This window comes from Festucalex cinctus, chromosome 13 (assembly GCF_051991245.1).
Source record: "Festucalex cinctus isolate MCC-2025b chromosome 13, RoL_Fcin_1.0, whole genome shotgun sequence".
In the NCBI taxonomy this organism is placed as follows: domain Eukaryota; kingdom Metazoa; phylum Chordata; class Actinopteri; order Syngnathiformes; family Syngnathidae; genus Festucalex; species Festucalex cinctus.
The window spans coordinates 13,288,530-13,307,304 of record NC_135423.1 but is presented as its reverse complement, the minus strand read 5'-3'; the positions used below and the strand labels follow the sequence as shown (position 1 = coordinate 13,307,304).

The window sequence follows — 18,775 nt, the reverse complement described above, 5'->3', positions numbered from 1 at the left end:
ACGTGCTAACCACTCTCCACCATGCCACCCAAGATGAGTTTTTAATACAATTAATCAACACTCCAGACAAACACATCAGGTCCACAATGCTTCTGGCAACAGCCAGAAGAAACTCCACCTTGTTGCTCTGGTGCCCTCTCTCGGTAACTCAGTTAAGCTGATCACAAAAATTGGTCAACAAAGATTTATGCGTCCAACACAGGTTCATTTCAGAGTCATTTCCTGCAAAAAATGAGATTTTGACAAAGTAATAATAATAATAATAATAATAATAATAATAATAATAATAATAATAATAATAATAATAATAGTTGGGCAGTTATGTTGGCATGATGTTTTGGCACAAGAAAACATATACACAGCATTTTCGCCCGGTTGCCTAATAAAAACGGAATTATATAAAGAACTGCTTCTATTGGGGAGTTTGGGATCTGTGAGTGTTTTATCTATTTTTTATTTTTTCTGTATCACAATCATTCAAGATCCTCCTCAGTGATGTCTTGCTGCGTGGTCTCTCTATTTAGGGCCAGCGAGCAGTCAGGCGGCTTGGGCCAGCACAGGCCATGGAGACGCTAACAAATGGATACAAATGACACTGTTGATTTGAAATATGCCAAAATCATGTTGCTTTTTTTTTTTTTTTTTTTTGGTCACAGAAATCACCTGACTGAGGCTTCCCTTGGCGGTGCTCAGTTTATACAGCGCCCAACCCGGCACCAACAAGATGGAGGACAGGGCCATCATCCAGCCCATCACGTAGGCCCAGGTGGGATACACGTACCAGCGGTTGAATGTCAGTGGCTTGTAGTTAACTAGAGAATATATAAAAGAGCCCTAGACAACAAGAAAAAAAAAATCAAGTTTTAAATACCTGCTTGATAATACTTTGATTACTGTTTTTTTATTATTGTTTTTTTAATTACAAATTTAAAGAATAAAATCATAAAACCATTGTTAATAAAATAATATATTTTATATATTTACATACACATTCATTCGTTTAAAAAAATTCAAATGTGGCCTTCAGAACAATTAAGTTCGCCCACCCGTTAAACGGTGCACGTCATGAAATGGATGACAAGCACATAGCAGCTCAAACCTGAAGAATGCGAAGTCCCACTCACCAGTGAAACCAAAGGGGTCAGGTAGCGCCAGCAGATTTTGAAGAACGGGTTAGGACGCTCGCCTGTCATGTCCGCTATGATAACGCACAGCCGCTCTGCACCTTCAGGGAAAAGCACACGATTATGAGCCCATATTCAAACTACGGTAAGACTTGTCATTCATTGTTCATTGCTGTAACAAAATCAAAAATCTGCTATCAACAAACCACATCGACTCACATATCAAATTAAAGGCCTTGATGAAAGCTTACCAGATCTGCAATTCCTTCTGCGAATAAGTCATACGTGACCATACTATGAAAAAAAAATGAAATACATGACCCTTCAACCTACCAAATATCCAGCCCATTGCCAAGCTTTTAAACACACAGAGAAAGAGGACACAGGTTCCACTGCAAGCGTAATAGTCGAAAATCTGAAAGACGTACATCCCTCCCTGAAGACATCAAAGAGAAATATTTGTACTCACTGGCCACAATATTAGGGACACCTGTATTACGTAATACTCAACTCAACTTTATTTATAAAGCACTTTAAAACAACCGTTGCTGAATACAAAGTGCTGTGCATGGAATAGAAAGCAGTCACAAAGTAAAGTCAAGTGAAACAAGAATACATGTGTGTTTATTTTAAGGGGACTGCTCTATAAGTTGTACACTAATTGCTTTACATAGTAGCAAAGTTCCACTTTGTTAGTGTCATTCAATGATATGAGATACAACAATTATTAACAAAAATGTGAGAGGTGAATTCACTTTTGTGAGCTACTCTATGTGGAAGGTAACTGGTCACATGATGATAAGCTATCAACATGTTTATGTTATGGACTTTAACTGAAGTAAGCTATTTTTTGACAGCACTGAATTATAGCCAGTGTGAGTATGTATTCCCACCTCAGTGGCCATGATGAGCTGAAAGAGGAAACACGCCAGGCAGAAGAGCAGGAGGAAACTTTCATGCCTGCCTGCCCGACGCATCACCGTGGGAAATATGTCTGAGATGGACGTCATCACCACCTCTATGTCGACAAACTGCAGAAAGGAGTCAAGCCATAAGGTCACTTCCATCAACCCTCACGGAATCTTGACAATCGCACCACATGTATCGAGATATGTAGCAAATCATAATTCATTGGAAAGGGTATTTGAATTCATTTAACAAGGGAAGATCCCATTGAGTTACAATAACTCTTCTCACAGAGAGTCCTAGTCAAGACAGGTGGCAGAAAATTGTACAACAAACATCAGACTCAACAGAGCCACAAACAAACAACTACCGGTATACTAAATTTGATACATTTTTGGACCAATTATTGGATCATTTCCAACAGTGATTAGGAATCAGTGTTCGAACCTGTGTGTCCAAGCCCAGGAGGATGATCATGACAAAGAAGCAGACCGACCACAATTGAGGCAGCGGCATCATGGCGACGGCCTGAGGGTACGCGATGAACGCCAAGCCTGGACCTGGGAAAAATATGGACTGTTTAAAGGCCCTGTCTGCCGGTTTGACTCTGGAAAAGACACTTTTTAAATATTGGATTTAAACAAACTACGAGCATGCATGATTCTGTTTACAATCTCTTCCACCGCCTCGCTTCATAGACGGCTGTCCTCTTTCAACTCTCAGCCGTTTTAAAGTAAGCGATGAGATCGGTGGAGCTACAACGATGAATAGCTGAATCCCAAGCTCACCGGCTACATGCTACAAACACTTGATGTGCGCATGCGCAGTTAGGAATGAGCACACACACAACGTCGTTACGTAAACATTTCTCCAGATTGAGTGACAGGATGGGGAACCAATCATTAAGATGATCCACCCGTAAGATGCCAAAATACCTTAAAAGAAAATTATAAGCATATTTCAAGTTTACCTGACTCGGCCACCTCTGCGATAGGAACGCCTTGCTCATGAGCCATGAATCCCAGCACTGAGAACACAGCAAAGCCAGCTACCACACTGGTACAACTGTTCAGCAAACACAGCCACAAGCAATCCCTGCAACACACAAACATATTTGTATCATATATATATATATATATATATATATATATATATATATATATATATATATATATATTTTTTTTTTTTTTTATGGCTTAGTGGTGACACTAACTTGTAGCAATTGTTGCTGCGGGTGTTGAAACTTCCCAGTACAATTAGCGAGCCTGAACCAAGGCTGTAGGAGAAGAAGATCTGCGAGGCGGCATCCATCCACACCTGTTCAAAAAGACAGCCACTGCCATAGATGTGTTTTTCCTCCATCAGAGTGCATGTAATGTAACACATTCATACTTGAGGGTCCATGAGTCGTGACGGCTCAGGAAAAATGTAGAACTCCACTCCTTGTCTGGCTCCCGGCAGAGTGATTCCTCGGATCAAAAGGATGAGGAGCATCACGTATGGGAAAGTGGCAGTGAAATAAACCGCCTGGGTGAGAGGAGGGTCACAAGATTTCACAGCATTTAATGAGTATTTATTTCGAGCAGTTTGATGGACTTCACCTTTCCAGTTGATTTGATGCCTTTCCAGATACAGAAGTAACAAATGACCCACACAGCCAGGAGGCACAGAAGCACCTCCCACCTGATGCTGCCAATCTCCTCAATGCCCCCTGAGATTTTCAACACTCGGCGTCTGAACAGGTTCAAAAATGACAACAACATATTTAGTGTCACGTAGAATGTTTTAATGTGATATTTAATGTATTGTCTTCCTTACTCCCAGAATTCCATTGCTCCTGAGGTTCCGTTGGTGTGGTTGGTGTGGTGCCTTGTAATGTTGACACAATCAGCTAAAAGAATTAGAAGTATTCATTCTCTGAAGTATATGCCGTATGTAGCGTACAAAGGCTTGGGGAGTATGTGCAAGACCTCACCCGTGTTCCAGTCGTTGTCACAGGAGCTCCAGGGCAGTGGAGAGTTGAAAGAGAACACCAGGTAGAAGAAAGCCCAGGCCATAATAATATTGTAGGTCACGGCGCTGTACAGCAGGTTCAGCTGCCCCCCATAGCCGATACCTGACACACCACACATTTGAGGTTCAGTATTCAAAGATTTTCCTGACTAAGATGACTTGACTTGACTTGACTTGACTTGACTTGTCTCCAAATGGAGAAATTTGTCTTGGAGCATGGTGCTGCAAGGTGCCATTGCCTATGTCTGTATAATTTCTTACTTGTTTTCTTCCATTTTTTACCAAAATGAATAACATTTCTGAACACCTAAACACACACACAAAAATCACCAAACTCATCGTGATGAAAAATTTGATGACAACAAAATGGCTCCGTGGCGCCCCCTATTGTGGAAAAGCAAAAACCAATCCCGGCACGTTTGACCCAGGGCTACAAATATTAGCAGGTACGTGTATGTAGAAAAAAAGTCCATTGCAACCATATTCTAAAATTATTTATTTATTTTTTTTAATGTCCTATTTTGGCAATTTTTTTGCACATTTACAGGGGTCATACTTTTGCCCACTTCTCCTAGACCTTTCGTCCGATTGACTGCACCATGACATGCCTGCACCATGTTAAGACTTGGGACAATGGGGGGAAAAAAAATCTTAATTTTTCAAAATACTATATGACGGGGGCGGGGAATTAAAATTTGTGCTCGTATTTCGTGGAGGAGATGAAGAGGAAATACTTAAAAACCTGTCTGCAAAAGATCCCAAAAAAATCCCAAACTTCACATGTATATGAATTCATTCCCTCCCAAACATTTTCACCGAAGCAACCCCCTTCGTTCCCGGCTGTTTTACTGGATTTTGACTGATTTTGCAAGGCCCATAGAATACGGTGTTCTATTGCTATAAAAACATGGAACATACCAAAAGAAAGATTATACTCTTCTTTCATCAGGAAAAATAATATGGGGGGTGCTGGAGCCTATCTCAGCTGGTTTTGGACAGTAGGCGGGGTACACCCTGAACTGGTTGCCAGCCAATCGCAGGGCACACAGAGACGAACAACCATCCACACTCACAAGCACACCTAGGGACAATTCAGAGCATCCAATTAACCAGCCATGCATGTCTTTGGAATGTGGGAGGAGACCGGAGTACCCGGAGAAGACCCACATAGGCACGGGGAGAACATGCAAACTCCACCCAGGAAGGACAGAGCCTGGACTCGAACGTGCTAACCACACAACCACTAGTATATGATTAGCGATCATTTTGAATGGAGCAGGTCCTCTTCCACGAATCAGCGGGTAAGGCTCATCAGCTGTGTACTCGATCTTTCTGGCATCCACTAAATAGTTCAACTAAGAATACGCAGTCTCCTGGTTGTTAGTAGTTTCGTGAGCATTCAAGATAAAAGAACCAATGAAAGTTCCAATCGAACTTTACAGTACCGTACATGAAAGATTGTTGCACACCTTCAGCCAGTGGGCACAGCTTCCTCCAGCAGGTGATGGCACCCTCTTGTGTGTGCTGACCCATAGTGGTATCCAAAAGGAAGAGCGGTACACCACACGTCACCACAAATGCCAGATATGGCACCAGGAATGCACCTGAATGTTACACACAATTATGCACAATGTTTGCGAGAAGTGTCGTGCCGATGGCCACATTTGCTTACCACCGCCGTTTTTGTAGCACAAGTACGGAAACCGCCATACATTGCCCAGGCCCACAATGTTCCCGGCAACAGCTAGAAGATACTCAATCTTGTTGCTCCAGTGTCCTCTCTCCTCATGTGCATCTTGACGATTTCCCCCTTGCATTGCCTAAAAGTTTGTTTCAGCCACACACACATACGCGACATACACTTAAGGTTACATCATGAGCAACTGGGTGAGTAGTTAACCAGTTTGATGGCGAGATCTCTTTCTCTTGCCAAACTGTTTAAACTGAAAGCTACTTCTTGTAATATTGAGTATAATAATAATAGTGAGTACCGCCAAGGCTGAATGGGGACACGTGCATTTAATCATTTAATACATTTCCTGATATGATAGTCAGTTAGTTAGCATGTATATCACTTAGCATAATGGGCATGGATACATTTGCAATGTACAGTCGGAGGTGAGATTATGATTAGATTACCAACTACGCCACTGAGCAGTATCAGACATCTGGTATTGGTAATGATGATAAGTTATACAGTATGTATGGAAGTGGGCATGGAAAGTTGAATGTCCCATTGAAAATGAAGGGGGAAAATTGTATTTGTTCATTTCCTTTTTCCTTTCGTACAATCATTCATTATGATATATATTTCGACATACAGTTTACAACGTGTATAACACCCGAAAAGAAAAAGGACTGACGGGATGAAGCCGAAGATTGAATGTGATAATTAAGCATTACATTGTGTGAACATTGTAAGTAATGAATTAGACAATAAATTCCTCAGATGGCGTGAATTTTTTAGTAAGTTGAAATTTGAACGGTAAATTGGATGTTTTCATGTTGGAGTATTCGCTGGACAAAAGAAGTGAGTAGTAGGAAAATTAGTGAAATTAAAAAATGAGTGAAATATTAAAGGTTAGAAATAACATAAGTGACCCACAATGACAAGCACAAGCAACTTGGCGGGCGGGCACGGCCCCCTATGACCTGACCATTGGGCTGTGGCAGGGTGAGACCATTTCGAGATATGAAAGCAGAATGTAAATGTGAACTCTAAATTGAATTTAGTAGAAAGACGACAGAATACGAATTACTTGTGCTAGTTCTCCCTCTAACATGTTCTCATTGAGTGGTCAGTGCCAGCATTTTGAACCAATTGGAGACATTTAAAGGAGTCCTGGCTGACTCCAAAGTAGCCTTAAAAACAACAAAGAACAAAATGTTCTTCTCTCCGAATGGGGTATATACCACGGAAGAGGCACATCAGTTTGGTTCCGGTTCGGTTTGCGACGTGTGGGCTACGTCAAAATACTTGTGCTTCCGACTTTGTGCCCCTCGGTTGCGCGTTCGCAACCCGAACCAAACTGATGTGCAAAATCACGTCCCGCCTCTCCCATGGCATATACCCCATAATACTGTTAAATGTCAATTTCAAGTTACTGTCTAAAATGCTTGCTTGAAACTGTCCTACCGGCCAAACTGGATTTAGGAAAAACAAGCATTATTTATTTAGCCTAAGATGACTTTTTAATACAATTAATTAATCAGCACTCTAGATAAACATATCAGGTCCACAATGCTCCCGGCAACAGCCAGAAGAAACGCCACCTTGTTGCTCTGGTGACCTCACAGTAACTCAGTTAAGCTGACCGCAAAAATTGGTCGACAAAGAATTACGCCTCCAAACTTTAATAATTTTAAAGCCATATGTCTGGAGTTAAAATCATACCAAAACCCCGTAAACACAAAAAACGTGATCTACGTACACAAAACATTTTTTTTTTTTTGTAGTTAAAGATATGCTTCTTTATATACGTAGATCAGGTTTTGTGTACGTAGATCAAATTTTTTTGTGTTTACGGGGTTTTGGCATGATTCTAACTCCATACCATATTTGCGACACCCACTTACTTACTCGTATACTGCGCAGATATTTGTTGCTGGTGACCCACTGTTCATTAACAAAGCTAGAAATACAGTAGGATGATGCCAAGGGTTTGAGTTTGATTTAAACAAACTACAAAAACAAAAAGATACATTTAGCTCACTCATAAGTGCCATTATTTTTATATTTTTATTTTTTAGAATCTCAGCACAAAGAAATCACACACTTGTCACTGGTGAGCTATTTTTGGAAGAGGCCCACCGATTACTTATGTGGTCGCTGGGAGTTGGTCACCTGGTGCCCACGTTAGTGACACCTGCCCTAAAAGCTCAACTTAAATCGAACCTTCCTTGTAGCCACACACACACGCGACGCACACACTTAAAGTCACGTTAAAAGCGAATGACTGAGCAATTAATAAGTTTGGAGGGGAAATTTAGATGATCTCCATAACATTGAAGTTCATCTTCATCTTTTTATTTAAATCCACAAGAATAAAGAGAGCATCTTCGATGATGGCTGCAGCACATCATTTACGTAGGAGACCACAATTTAGCAAAAGAAATAATCAGCTCACCTTTGATGGATTTATCTCTGTTAGTGTACGGCCCTTGGCATCAATGTAACACATATAGCATTCTACTGGTACAAAATCTAATTCCAACATCGAGCACTGAAAGCTAAAACAAAAATAAAACATCAACCGTTTCTATAAAATCCACACTTCATTCCACAGTCAAGCATAACATTCTAATATTGCACAAACTATATCAAACTAAACAAAAGCACATGTCATTAGTGTTTTAAATGCCACTTACCCTTGTGCAAATTTTCCTCAGAGAGCAGTAAAATGGCAACAGGTAGACAAACCAAATTTGCTTCTCTATTCAACTTAACCCCTCTGTTTGCCAACCCAGGTGAATATGACAAACAAGTGCATGAGACAATATGTGCGTGAAGTTGCCCCCCCATCCCACGCAAAATTTGATAGTCTGTTTCGTTGGTGCTCCTTTTTGTGCTGGTTTGTGGCACATAAAGGTTTGTTTGTGCTGTTACTGTTTTGCAGTTATTAGAATTTTTTTTTAGGTCATCTCGAGTTCACCCAGCCCCCATCTATTGAGAAACGGACCTGAAAGTTGGCGTGGACAGTTGAATGTCCCATTGAAAAAGAATGGGGAAAATTTAATTTGTTCATTTCATTTTTCTTTCGGACAATCATTCATTATGACAAATTTCAACATACAGTTTACAAAATGTATAACACCCGAAAAGAAAAAGGACTGATGGGATGAAGCCAAAGCTTAAATGTGATAATTAAACCTTACATTGTGTGAAAATTGTAAGTAATGTGGAATTAGACAATAAATTCCTCAGATGGCGTGAATTTTTTAGTAAGTTGAAATTTGAACGGTAAATTGGATGTTTTCATGTTGGAGTATTCGCTGGACAAAAGAAGTGAGTAGTAGGAAAATTAGTGAAATTAAAAAATTTGTGAAATAATAAAGGTTAGAAATAACATAAGTGACCCACAATGACAAGCACAAGCAACTTGGCGGGCGGGCACGGCCCCCTTTGACCTGACCATTGGGCTGTGGCAGGGTGAGACCATTTCGAGATATGAAAGCAGAATGTAAATGTGAACTCTAAATTGAATTTAGGAGAAAGACGACAGAATACGAATTACTTGTGCTAGTTCTCCCTCTAACATGTTCTCATTTAGTGGGGAGTGGCAGCATTTTGAACCAATTGGAGAAATTTGGCTGACTCCAAAGTAGCCTAAAAACAACAAAGAACAAATTGTTCTTCTGTCCTAATAATACTGTTAAATGTCAATTGCTTGCTAGAAACTGTCCTACCAGCCAAACTGGATTTACTATAAACAAGCATTATTTATTTAGCTTAAGATGACTTTTTCCATCCATCCATCCATTTTCTTGACCGCTTATTCCTCACAAGGGTTGCGGGGGGTGCTGGAGCCTATCTCAGCTGGCTTTGGGCAGTAGGCGGGGTACACACTGGACTGGTTGCCAGCCAATCACAGGGCACACAGAGACGAACAACCAACCACACTCACAAGCACACCTAGGGACAATTCGGAGCGCCCAATTAACCTGCCACGCATGTCTTTGGAAAGTGGGAGGAGACCGGAGTACCCGGAGAAGACCCATGCAGGCACGGGGCGAAAATGCAAACTCCACCCAGGAAGGCCGGAGCCTGGACTCGAAGCCGAGTCCTCAGAACTGGGACGTGCTAACCACTCTCCACCATGCCACCCAAGATGAGTTTTTAATACAATTAATCAACACTCCAGACAAACACATCAGGTCCACAATGCTTCTGGCAACAGCCAGAAGAAACTCCACCTTGTTGCTCTGGTGCCCTCTCTCGGTAACTCAGTTAAGCTGATCACAAAAATTGGTCAATAAAGATTTATGCGTCCAACACAGATTCATTTCAGAGTCATTTCCTGCAAAAATGAGATTTTAACAAAGTAATAATAATAATAATAATAATAATAATAATAATAATAGTTGGGCAGTTATGTTAGCATGATGTTTTGGCACAAGAAAACATATACACAGCATTTTAGCCCGGTTGCCTAATAAAAACGGAATTATATAAAGAACTGCTTCTATTGGGGAGTTTGGGATCAGTTCATGGTTTTTTTTTTCTTTTCTTTTTTCTGTGTCACAATCCTTCAAGATCCTCCTCAGTGATGTCTTGCTGCGTGGTCTCTCTATTTAGGGCCAACGAGCAGTCAGGCGGCTTGGGCCAGCACAGGCCATGAAGACGCTAACAAATGGATACAAATGACACTGTTGATTTGAAATATGCCGAAATCATGTTGCTTTTTTTTTTTGGTCACAGAAATCACCTGACTGAGTGTTCCCTTGGCAGTGCTCAGTTTATACAGCGCCCAACCCGGGACCAACAAGATGGAGGACAGGGCCATCATCCAGCCCATCACGTAGGCCCAGGTGGGATACACGTACCAGCGGTTGAATGTCAGTGGCTTGTAGTTAACTAGAGAATATATAAAAGAGCCCTAGACAACAAGAAAAAAAAATTCAAGTTTTAAATACCTACTTGATAATACTTTGATTACTGTTTTTTTATTATTGTTTTTTTTATTACAAATTTAAAGAATAAAATCATAAAACCATTGTTAATAAAATAATATATTTTATATATTTACATACACATTCATTCGTTTAAAAAAATTCAAATGTGGCCTTCAGAACAATTAAGTTCGCCCACCCGTTAAACGGTGCACGTCATGAAATGGATGACAAGCACATAACAGCTCAAACCTGAAGAATGAGAAGTCCCACTCACCAGTGAAACCAAAGGGGTCAGGTAGCGCCAGCAGATTTTGAAGAACGGGTTAGGACGCTCGCCTGTCATGTCCGCTATGATGACGCACAGCCGCTCTGCGCCTTCAGGGAAAAGCACACAAGAAAAGCACACAATTTTGAGCCCATATTCAAACTACGGTAAGACTTGTTGTCACTGTTCATTACTGCAATGAAGTCAAAAACCTGTTACCAACAAAACACATTGACTCACGTATCAAATTAAAGTCCTTGATGAAAGCTTACCAGATCTGCAATTTTTTTTGCCAAAAAGACGTCATAAATGACCTCACGATGAAACAAAAAGGAAAGACATGACCCGCCATCAACCTACCAAATATCCAGCCCATTGCCAAGCTTTTAAACACGCAGAGAAAGAGAAGGCAGGCTCCATTGCAAGCATAGTAGTCGAAAAGCTGGAAGACGTACATCCCTCCCTGAGGACGACATCAAAAGAGAAATATTTGGACTCACTGGCCACAATATTAGGTACACCTGTATAAAATTAGAGATACAACAGACTTGTTCACGTACAGTATTCCTCATAAAGTGTCCACAGGAGTACTTGTTTCACAACAGTGACTCGACATCCATCCGTCTCATTTTTGTAAATATTTCATTTTGTAATATTTCCTTTAGCCCAATATTCAAACCAGGTGCATGGCCTTTTTAAGTGGTGTAACTTTTTATCTGAAATAATGATGGCAGTTCACTGACAGACCGATGATCCCCACCTCTGCTTTTACGCACGTATGCCAATAACACAAATGCTCCTGTATATTATACAGCACTGCATGGAATCATGATGCTCTATGGCTGCAATAATGCCTCAAAATATTACGGACCAAGTGGTAATAGCCATATATATATATATATATATATATATATATATATATATATATATATATATATATATATATATATATATATATATATATATATATATATATATATATATATATATATATATATATATTCTATATATAAAATGCAAGATAGATCACAAAAACTGCTTTTTGTGGTTCTATTAGACTCGGTGTTCTTAAGAACATATATTTGCACAACTTTATTTGCATCTAAGGTAAACATTTAGATATAAAGAAATATGACATTGTGAGGGGCTGCCATATGGGCCAATGGTCAAATCTTTTGACGGCCCTCTATAGTAGATGAATCTTTTCTATAGGTCTTGCCCTATGTTTACAACAAATTTCAGGCTTTCATCATCAAATGAGCAATTTTTTTCCCCACAAATCTGCCCAACTAGATGGCTCGTCCTTGCTTAGGGGTGGAGCCTCCCGACCTTTGCTTCTGGTTGTTTAGACAATTACTGCTGTGTTATTATTTAAGGGGATATCGATACAACCTGTACACTAAATGTTTGATTAGTAGCAAAGTATCATTTTGTTAGTGCCGTCAAATGATAAGATACAACAATTATTAACAAAAATGGAAAGAAAAGCTAACTTTATTTTTGTGAGCTACTCTATATGGAAGGTAACAGATCACATGATTGATAAGCTATCACCATGTTTATGTTTTGAACTTCAATTGAAGTAAGCTACTTTTTGACAGCACAGATTCATAACCAGTGTGAGTATGTATTCCCACCTCAGTGGCCATGAAGAACTCTGAGAAGAAACACGTGAGGCAGAAGAGCAGGAGGAAACTTTCATGCCTGCCTGCCCGACGCATCACCGTGGGAAATATGTCTGAGAAGGACGTCATCACCACCTCCATGCAAACAAACTATAGAAAAGAGCCTGCTTAAATTGTCGGTTCATTGTCTATGTCATGTCCCTGTCACATCTTGTTGCTGCCTGCTTATCCCATGTCAAGTCTTGTCTTCACAGTATTTGTTTGTATCTGGATTTATGTCTTTGTTTATTTGGTGTTTTGGATAACTCTAGTACCTTTTTCTTGCCAACTTGCTTCCCTCCAGTTGAGTCTACATCAACCCTCACGAAAACTTGACAATCGCACCACATGTACTGAGATATGTACCAAATCATTGTTTATTGGAAATATTATTTTAACTGACTGAACCTTTATTTAACCAGGGAAGGTCCCTCAGAGTTACAATAACACTTCTCACAGGGACTCCTAGTCAAGACAGGTGGCAGAAAATTGTACAACAAACATGAGACTTAACACTTTGGACCATTTAAAGTGGAAGTCAACCCGAAACGTTTCTTGACATTAATATGTTTTATGTGACCTCGCTAAACATGACATTCTGATTAATATTACATTTTTGGAATATGAGTTATGAAGCAAAATCCAGCTGCTTTTATCCATCTCAGACAGCGGCCATTTTGCCACTTGCTGCCAACCAATCACAGCTCAGCTTCAGAAAACAGGTGAGCTGTGATTGGGTGTTGCCTGAGCCCTGAGCAACATGGCATGTCATCTTCAGTCGACTGCTAGTGGTAAAATGGCCGCCCCCTGAGATGGATTAAAAAAAAACGGCTGGATTTTGTTGCTTAACTTTACATATTCCACTAACGCAATATTAACCTGAATAACATCAAGTTATTCACAACAATCAGTGGTCGAACCTGTGTGTCCAGGCCCAGGAGGATGATCATGAAAAAGAAGCAGACCGACCACAATTGAGGCAGCGGCATCATGGCGACCGCCTGAGGGTACGCGATGAACGCCAAGCCTGGACCTGGAAAAACCGAGATATCTTATTTTTAGATAATGCAGTGTTGCACTATTGCGCTTTCCCCACCCCTTAGTAGTGCAACGCTATTTTTTGTAACCGGACAGGAAATAATCCCCAATAAAAAGAGAGGAAGCAGAGCATCTTTGCCAGTTTGTAACTGACAACTTTGCTCTCCTCGCTGCGAGTAAAAACGAATAAGTCTTGTCTTCTCATCCTTGTGTTGTCATTCTTATATGTTTTGGCGTGTAATCCTAACAGTAGGATTAAACAGAATGTCATGTTTAGACTAGTGAGGTCACTTGAGGGAAATTTTAAGTTTACCTGACTCGGCCACCTCTGAAATAGGAACGCCTTGCTCATGAGCCATGAATCCCAGCACCGAGAAGACAGCAAAGCCAGCTACCACACTGGTACAACTGTTCAGCAAACACAGCCACAAGCAATCCCTGCAACACACATATACACTTATCTTTTGAACGTTTTAAGTTCAAACTATTAAGAGGCTGTGCTATAGTTGGAATACTCGCATTGGATCCCATTGGTAAGTCCCGGTGTGAGGTGTGTTTATTGTTTTCTTGCTTAATTGTGACACTAACTTGTAGCAATTGTTGCTGCGGCTGTTGTAGCTGCCCAGTACAGTCAGGGTGCCTATACCGAGGCTGTAGGAGAAGAAGATCTGCGAGCCGGCATCCATCCACACCTGTTCAATAAAGACACCCACTACCATAAATGTGTTTGTCCTCCATCTGAGTACATGTAACACATTCATACTTGAGGGTCTGCGAGTCGTGAGGGCTCGGGCAGAATGTAGAACTCCACTCCTTGTCTGGCTCCCGGAAGAGTGATTCCTCGGATCAATAGGATGAGGAGCATCACGTACGGGAAAGTGGCAGTTAAATACACCACCTGGGTGAGAGGAGGGGCACAAAATGTTATGGCATTAAATGAGTATTTATTTGATGCAGTTTGATGTACAGTAAAGTTCACCTTTCCAGTTGATTTGATGCCTTTCCAGATACAGAAGTAACAAATGACCCACACAGCCAGGAGGCACAGAAGCACCTCCCACCTGATGCTGCCAATCTCCTCAATGCCAGCTGTGATATTCAACACTCGACGTCTGGATAGGTTGAACATTGACAACATATTTTGTCACGTGGAATGTTTTAAAGATGCTACTGTATATTGATGTATTTTTTTCCCCTTACTCCCAGAATTCCATTGCTCCTGAGGTTCCTTTAGTGTGGTTGGTGTGGTTCCTTGTTGTAATGTCGACACAATCATCTAAAAGAATGACATTTTTTATTTTATTTTTATTTTTTTTAAGTTTTTCATGTTACAGAAGAAAAAAAAACACGTATTCAGAATACAGGTTACAGGTTTGTTTTATGAAACAGGTTCAAATGGATCTTTAGTTGTCAACACCAATGTAATATGTCCCTCCACATTTGCCTTACTGTCATTGTGCCAGGCACAGTCTAAACAACTAATGTACAAAAACTAAATGTCGCCTAAAGCATGTAAACTGAGATCATTTTTCACCAACATTTACGCTGACATCTTTACTTGTGTGCACTTTATCCTCTTAAAATATTACAACCATTGTCCCAATATTAGCGATTTTATACCAACAGTATTTTCCCAAGCTTCTGTTTCTAATTGGGATGATCGTGATATTTCTTTTTAGAGGTTAATGTATAGGCATAAGTAAAATGGCCACATATATTTTGGTGATGAGTGATTGCAGTTTTATGACGTTAAGTGACGAAAACTTTTATGCATAATTAAAAGGGTGTGTAGAAGTTAGTGCCATCTAGTGGTGAACTAATAGAATGCAGTGACCTAAGTGCATATAGGTTACTTCATGAGTAAAGGTTCGCTCCCCCGCCTGGGAGACCCATGTGTGGCTTACATGATGTGAGCTTGTGTGAGCTTGAGTGATTAAAAAAAAAAAAAAAAAAAAAAAAAAAAAACTTCATGAGTAAAAAAATAATCATAACAGTCATTTATTTGTATGCCGTTTCAACTACCAGCAATATAGCGTCATGACTCACCTGAATTACATTGTCTGACTATCAGAGCTGTCATCACCGCCTCTATGCTGTCTAGCTATTAATGCTTGAGTGTCTGAGTGATTATACGAACTGTAATGGTTAGATCAAAGCAACAGATAAATGACAGATCAAGGGTTGCTTTTATAAGATATAAGAAAATTTGCAACCAAGAATCAGGAGTCGCAAAAAAAAAAAAAAAAAAAAAAAAAAAAAAAAACTTGCAGCCAAATTTTAAAAACTTGAAAATTTGTAATTTCATGAGAACAATGTTTTTTTTATTTGTAAAGGAAAACATCATTTTTTTAATTGTTTGAAAATTGGTTTATTTTGTTTGCCTTTTTAATTAAAAAAATTACAAATCTTTATTTTGATTGCAAATAAAGACACAAATTTCCCTCCTTGTGTGTAATATATGACTTGGCCTTCATAAAGGTTGAAAAATGGGGTGAGGGTTATTTGCTCAAAAAGGGTCATGATGCATACGTTGTCATTGTGTGTAGGACCTCACCTGTGTTCCATTCGTTGTCGCAGGTGCTCCAGGGCAGTTGAGAATTGAAGGAGAATGCCAGGTAGAAAACAGCCCAGGCCAGAATAATCATGTAGGTCGTGCAGGTGTACAGCGCGATCAGCTGCCCACCATAGCCAATACCTGACACACCACACATTTCAAGTTCAGTGTTCAATGATTTTCTTCACTTTTCTCCATAAGGAGAAATTTGTTTTGGAGCAAGGAACAGCTGCATACTGTACATGAAAACAAATAAACATACATCAATATTACATTTGAAATAAGAAAGGTCCCTCACACATCAACATGTTTCCTCCACAGTGAGTTTTTTTGGTTTTATTATAGCCTATATATTATTTTTAATGCGTGAGAAGTGTTGCACACCTTCAGCCAGCGGGCACAGCTTCCTCCAGCAGGTGATGGCACCTTCTTGTGTGTGCTGGCCCAAAGTGGTCTCCAAAAGGAAGAGCGGTATGCCGCACGTCACCACAAACGCCAAATATGGCACCAGGAACGCACCTGAAAGTTACACACTGTAAATGAACCTGTTATTGTTTTTTGGTGTTGCATTTTTTGTGTTGTTTTGTTTTCCGTTGTGCCATTGCAGTATGGTATAGGTGACGATTTTATTTTGAAGTGAACAGGAAGTGGTGTCAAAAATCGAGAGGAAAAACGTAACAAACCGACATACCGCCCTTTGTAGTGTTCCAAGGTTGAGGAAGACGTGTGTGCGCCAGCAAGATAGAGAGAAGGAAAACAACTAAGGTTAAGGATTCACCGACTATTTATTAGCACCTGGTTGAGAAGGGAACGAGGTTTGTGTCGTCATGTTTATGGTTAATGGATTAATATTGTTACATTTCACGTTGTTTGTTTGTATAATTTGCTGCGTGGTGAAACACTATCATTTTCACCCACTAGATTGTGCTAACGCACTACGCTAAGGCTTAAGATTCTGTTTTGTTTACTGAGGATTTGTATCTCTATATGTTTTTTTTTTTTTGTTAGAAGGAAAAGGCAACGGGCAAGGTTACATTTTTTATATACTATGTTAATTGTAGGCAAAAAGATGAACAATAAGGTGATTCATTTGTGGTACAGGGTTTGAATGGGGTAAGATGTATGCATGGAACATGCCGTTTAAGTTGTTAATTTTATTTTGTTTTGTATTGTAGCTCTTACGGTGTGTTCACAATAAGGAAAGGTCAATAAAAAATTGTGAACCATCAGTTGGAGAGATCACCTTTATTTCAACCCAGGATGCTACACCCCCCCCCCACACACACACACACACTTGTGATATGTCGTGTTGAAGAAGTGCCGACGGCCACATTTGCTTACCACCGCCATTTTTGTAGCACAGGTACGGAAACCGCCACACATTGCCCAGGCCAACAACGTTTCCGGCAACAGCCAGAAGATACTCCATCTTGTTGCCCCAGTGTCCTCTTTCCTCAAGTGCATCTTGGCGTTTCCCTCCTCGCATTCTCTAAAAGTGTGTGGCTGAAAGGAATTCTTCATACACACACACACACGCACGCACACGAGACACACTTAAGGTCACATCATGAAGAACTGCATGAGCAAGTCTTTAAAGAGATAGTTCGGATTTTTTGACATGAATCTCTATTTCATCCTCACCTCCAGTGTGTGCGATCAACACTGACTTACCCCTGACAGCGTTCTGTGACACGAGTTCTGGTTCGGTGTTGGACGAGAGGAAAAGAGTCCAGCAAGTTGGCTGGGTTCACCTAAATAAAGCGTTTTTTCTTCTCAAAACAATTTGTGTTCAAAAGAGTGGTACATTTTGCACACTAAACTCCTTTCTGAAAAAAGTCAGACGCCATTATTGCCGGGCACTATTTTTCTGTTCGTTCGTATCACTGCGCGGTGCGCCGCATACAGCTAATCGACGCGCTGCAGACAGTTTGATGGCTACATCTTTTTAACGTAGGAGTTACCAACCTTTTGGAAGCTGAGAAAATTAATAATAGCTGTGGAAATAAATAATAATTTGAGAAGAGTTTAAATACTTTTTCATGGCACTGTAACAACATAGAGATGGTGCAAATTTTGGTTTAATTATCGTCAAACACTGCAAACATAAACACAGCTAAATAGCAACTTTACATATTAAAAATGTACACTTTTTACTTCAATAAACACCTATATTACATTTCTTTCAAACCCACTTTTATTCCACAACAAATCATCAAAGTACAATATTTCCCATTAAATATCTAACTAAAAATAGCACATGCCATTATTGTTTCAAATGCTACATACCTTGCTTTTCTTACCAAGGATGCAATTTTTTGCTGCAGTTGTAAAATGGTGACAGATGGCACAAAAGCAGCATTTATTTCCCTACTCAACCTGACCTGGGGCCTCATGAATGAAGGGTGCTCCTCCCATCTCGCGAGCAAAGACTACTGTATAAACTTGATGGTATACGTACAAATTAGGCATATACAGCTCTTAGGCAGTGAGTACACGGGTGGGGGTGAGGGGGGCTGTCTCAGGTTGGTCACTCACTATTATTTAACACACATATATATATATATATATATATATATATATATATATATATATATATATA

The 18,775-nt window shown here is 40.0% G+C and overlaps 2 protein-coding genes across 3 annotated transcripts; both read right to left on the bottom strand.

Annotated features, from left to right (window-relative positions):
• Positions 1-28: 28 nt before the first annotated feature.
• LOC144032750 (sodium- and chloride-dependent GABA transporter 2-like) lies at positions 29-8,620 on the bottom strand. The gene is made up of 15 exons (XM_077540124.1): positions 8,412-8,620; positions 5,716-5,863; positions 5,513-5,647; positions 4,006-4,146; positions 3,849-3,921; positions 3,632-3,764; positions 3,423-3,557; positions 3,244-3,347; positions 3,001-3,125; positions 2,478-2,590; positions 2,018-2,155; positions 1,458-1,560; positions 1,125-1,225; positions 664-834; positions 29-572 (listed from the first exon to the last, which is right to left on the bottom strand). Exons 2-15 carry the CDS (start codon positions 5,858-5,860, stop codon positions 474-476), a joined length of 1,716 nt encoding a protein of 571 aa, XP_077396250.1. The 5' UTR covers positions 5,861-5,863; positions 8,412-8,620; the 3' UTR covers positions 29-473.
• A 180-nt stretch (positions 8,621-8,800) lies between these two features.
• LOC144032748 (sodium- and chloride-dependent GABA transporter 2-like) lies at positions 8,801-18,692 on the bottom strand. Of its 2 annotated transcripts, XM_077540121.1 has the most exons (14): positions 17,518-18,692; positions 16,561-16,695; positions 16,177-16,317; positions 14,823-14,898; positions 14,602-14,734; positions 14,386-14,520; positions 14,211-14,314; positions 13,936-14,060; positions 13,505-13,617; positions 12,558-12,695; positions 11,281-11,383; positions 10,930-11,030; positions 10,469-10,639; positions 8,801-10,386 (listed from the first exon to the last, which is right to left on the bottom strand). In XM_077540121.1, exons 1-14 carry the CDS (start codon positions 17,660-17,662, stop codon positions 10,282-10,284), a joined length of 1,725 nt encoding a protein of 574 aa, XP_077396247.1. In that variant the 5' UTR covers positions 17,663-18,692; the 3' UTR covers positions 8,801-10,281. The 2 variants fall into 2 exon arrangements, with proteins under 2 accessions (XP_077396247.1, XP_077396248.1); XM_077540122.1 differs by lacking the exon at positions 12,558-12,695.
• Positions 18,693-18,775: the final 83 nt, after the last annotated feature.

What these genes read in the sequence shown, in the direction of transcription:
- LOC144032750 (XM_077540124.1), bottom strand. Translation starts at nt 5,860, where the DNA reads ATGCAAGGGGGAAATCGTCAAGATGCACATGAGGAGAGAGGACACTGG. An exon ending in GGAGCAATGGAATTCTGGGA is followed by an intron (nt 3,765 to 3,848) that starts GTAAGGAAGACA and finishes GAACCTGTTCAG; the next exon opens with ACGCCGAGTGTTGAAAATCT. An exon ending in TGACCCCTTTGGTTTCACTG is followed by an intron (nt 835 to 1,124) that starts GTGAGTGGGACT and finishes CTTGTTGTCTAG; the next exon opens with GGCTCTTTTATATATTCTCT.
- LOC144032748 (XM_077540121.1), bottom strand. Translation starts at nt 17,662, where the DNA reads ATGCGAGGAGGGAAACGCCAAGATGCACTTGAGGAAAGAGGACACTGG. An exon ending in GCATCAAATCAACTGGAAAG is followed by an intron (nt 14,521 to 14,601) that starts GTGAACTTTACT and finishes CCTCTCACCCAG; the next exon opens with GTGGTGTATTTAACTGCCAC. An exon ending in CACGACTCGCAGACCCTCAA is followed by an intron (nt 14,315 to 14,385) that starts GTATGAATGTGT and finishes TTTATTGAACAG; the next exon opens with GTGTGGATGGATGCCGGCTC.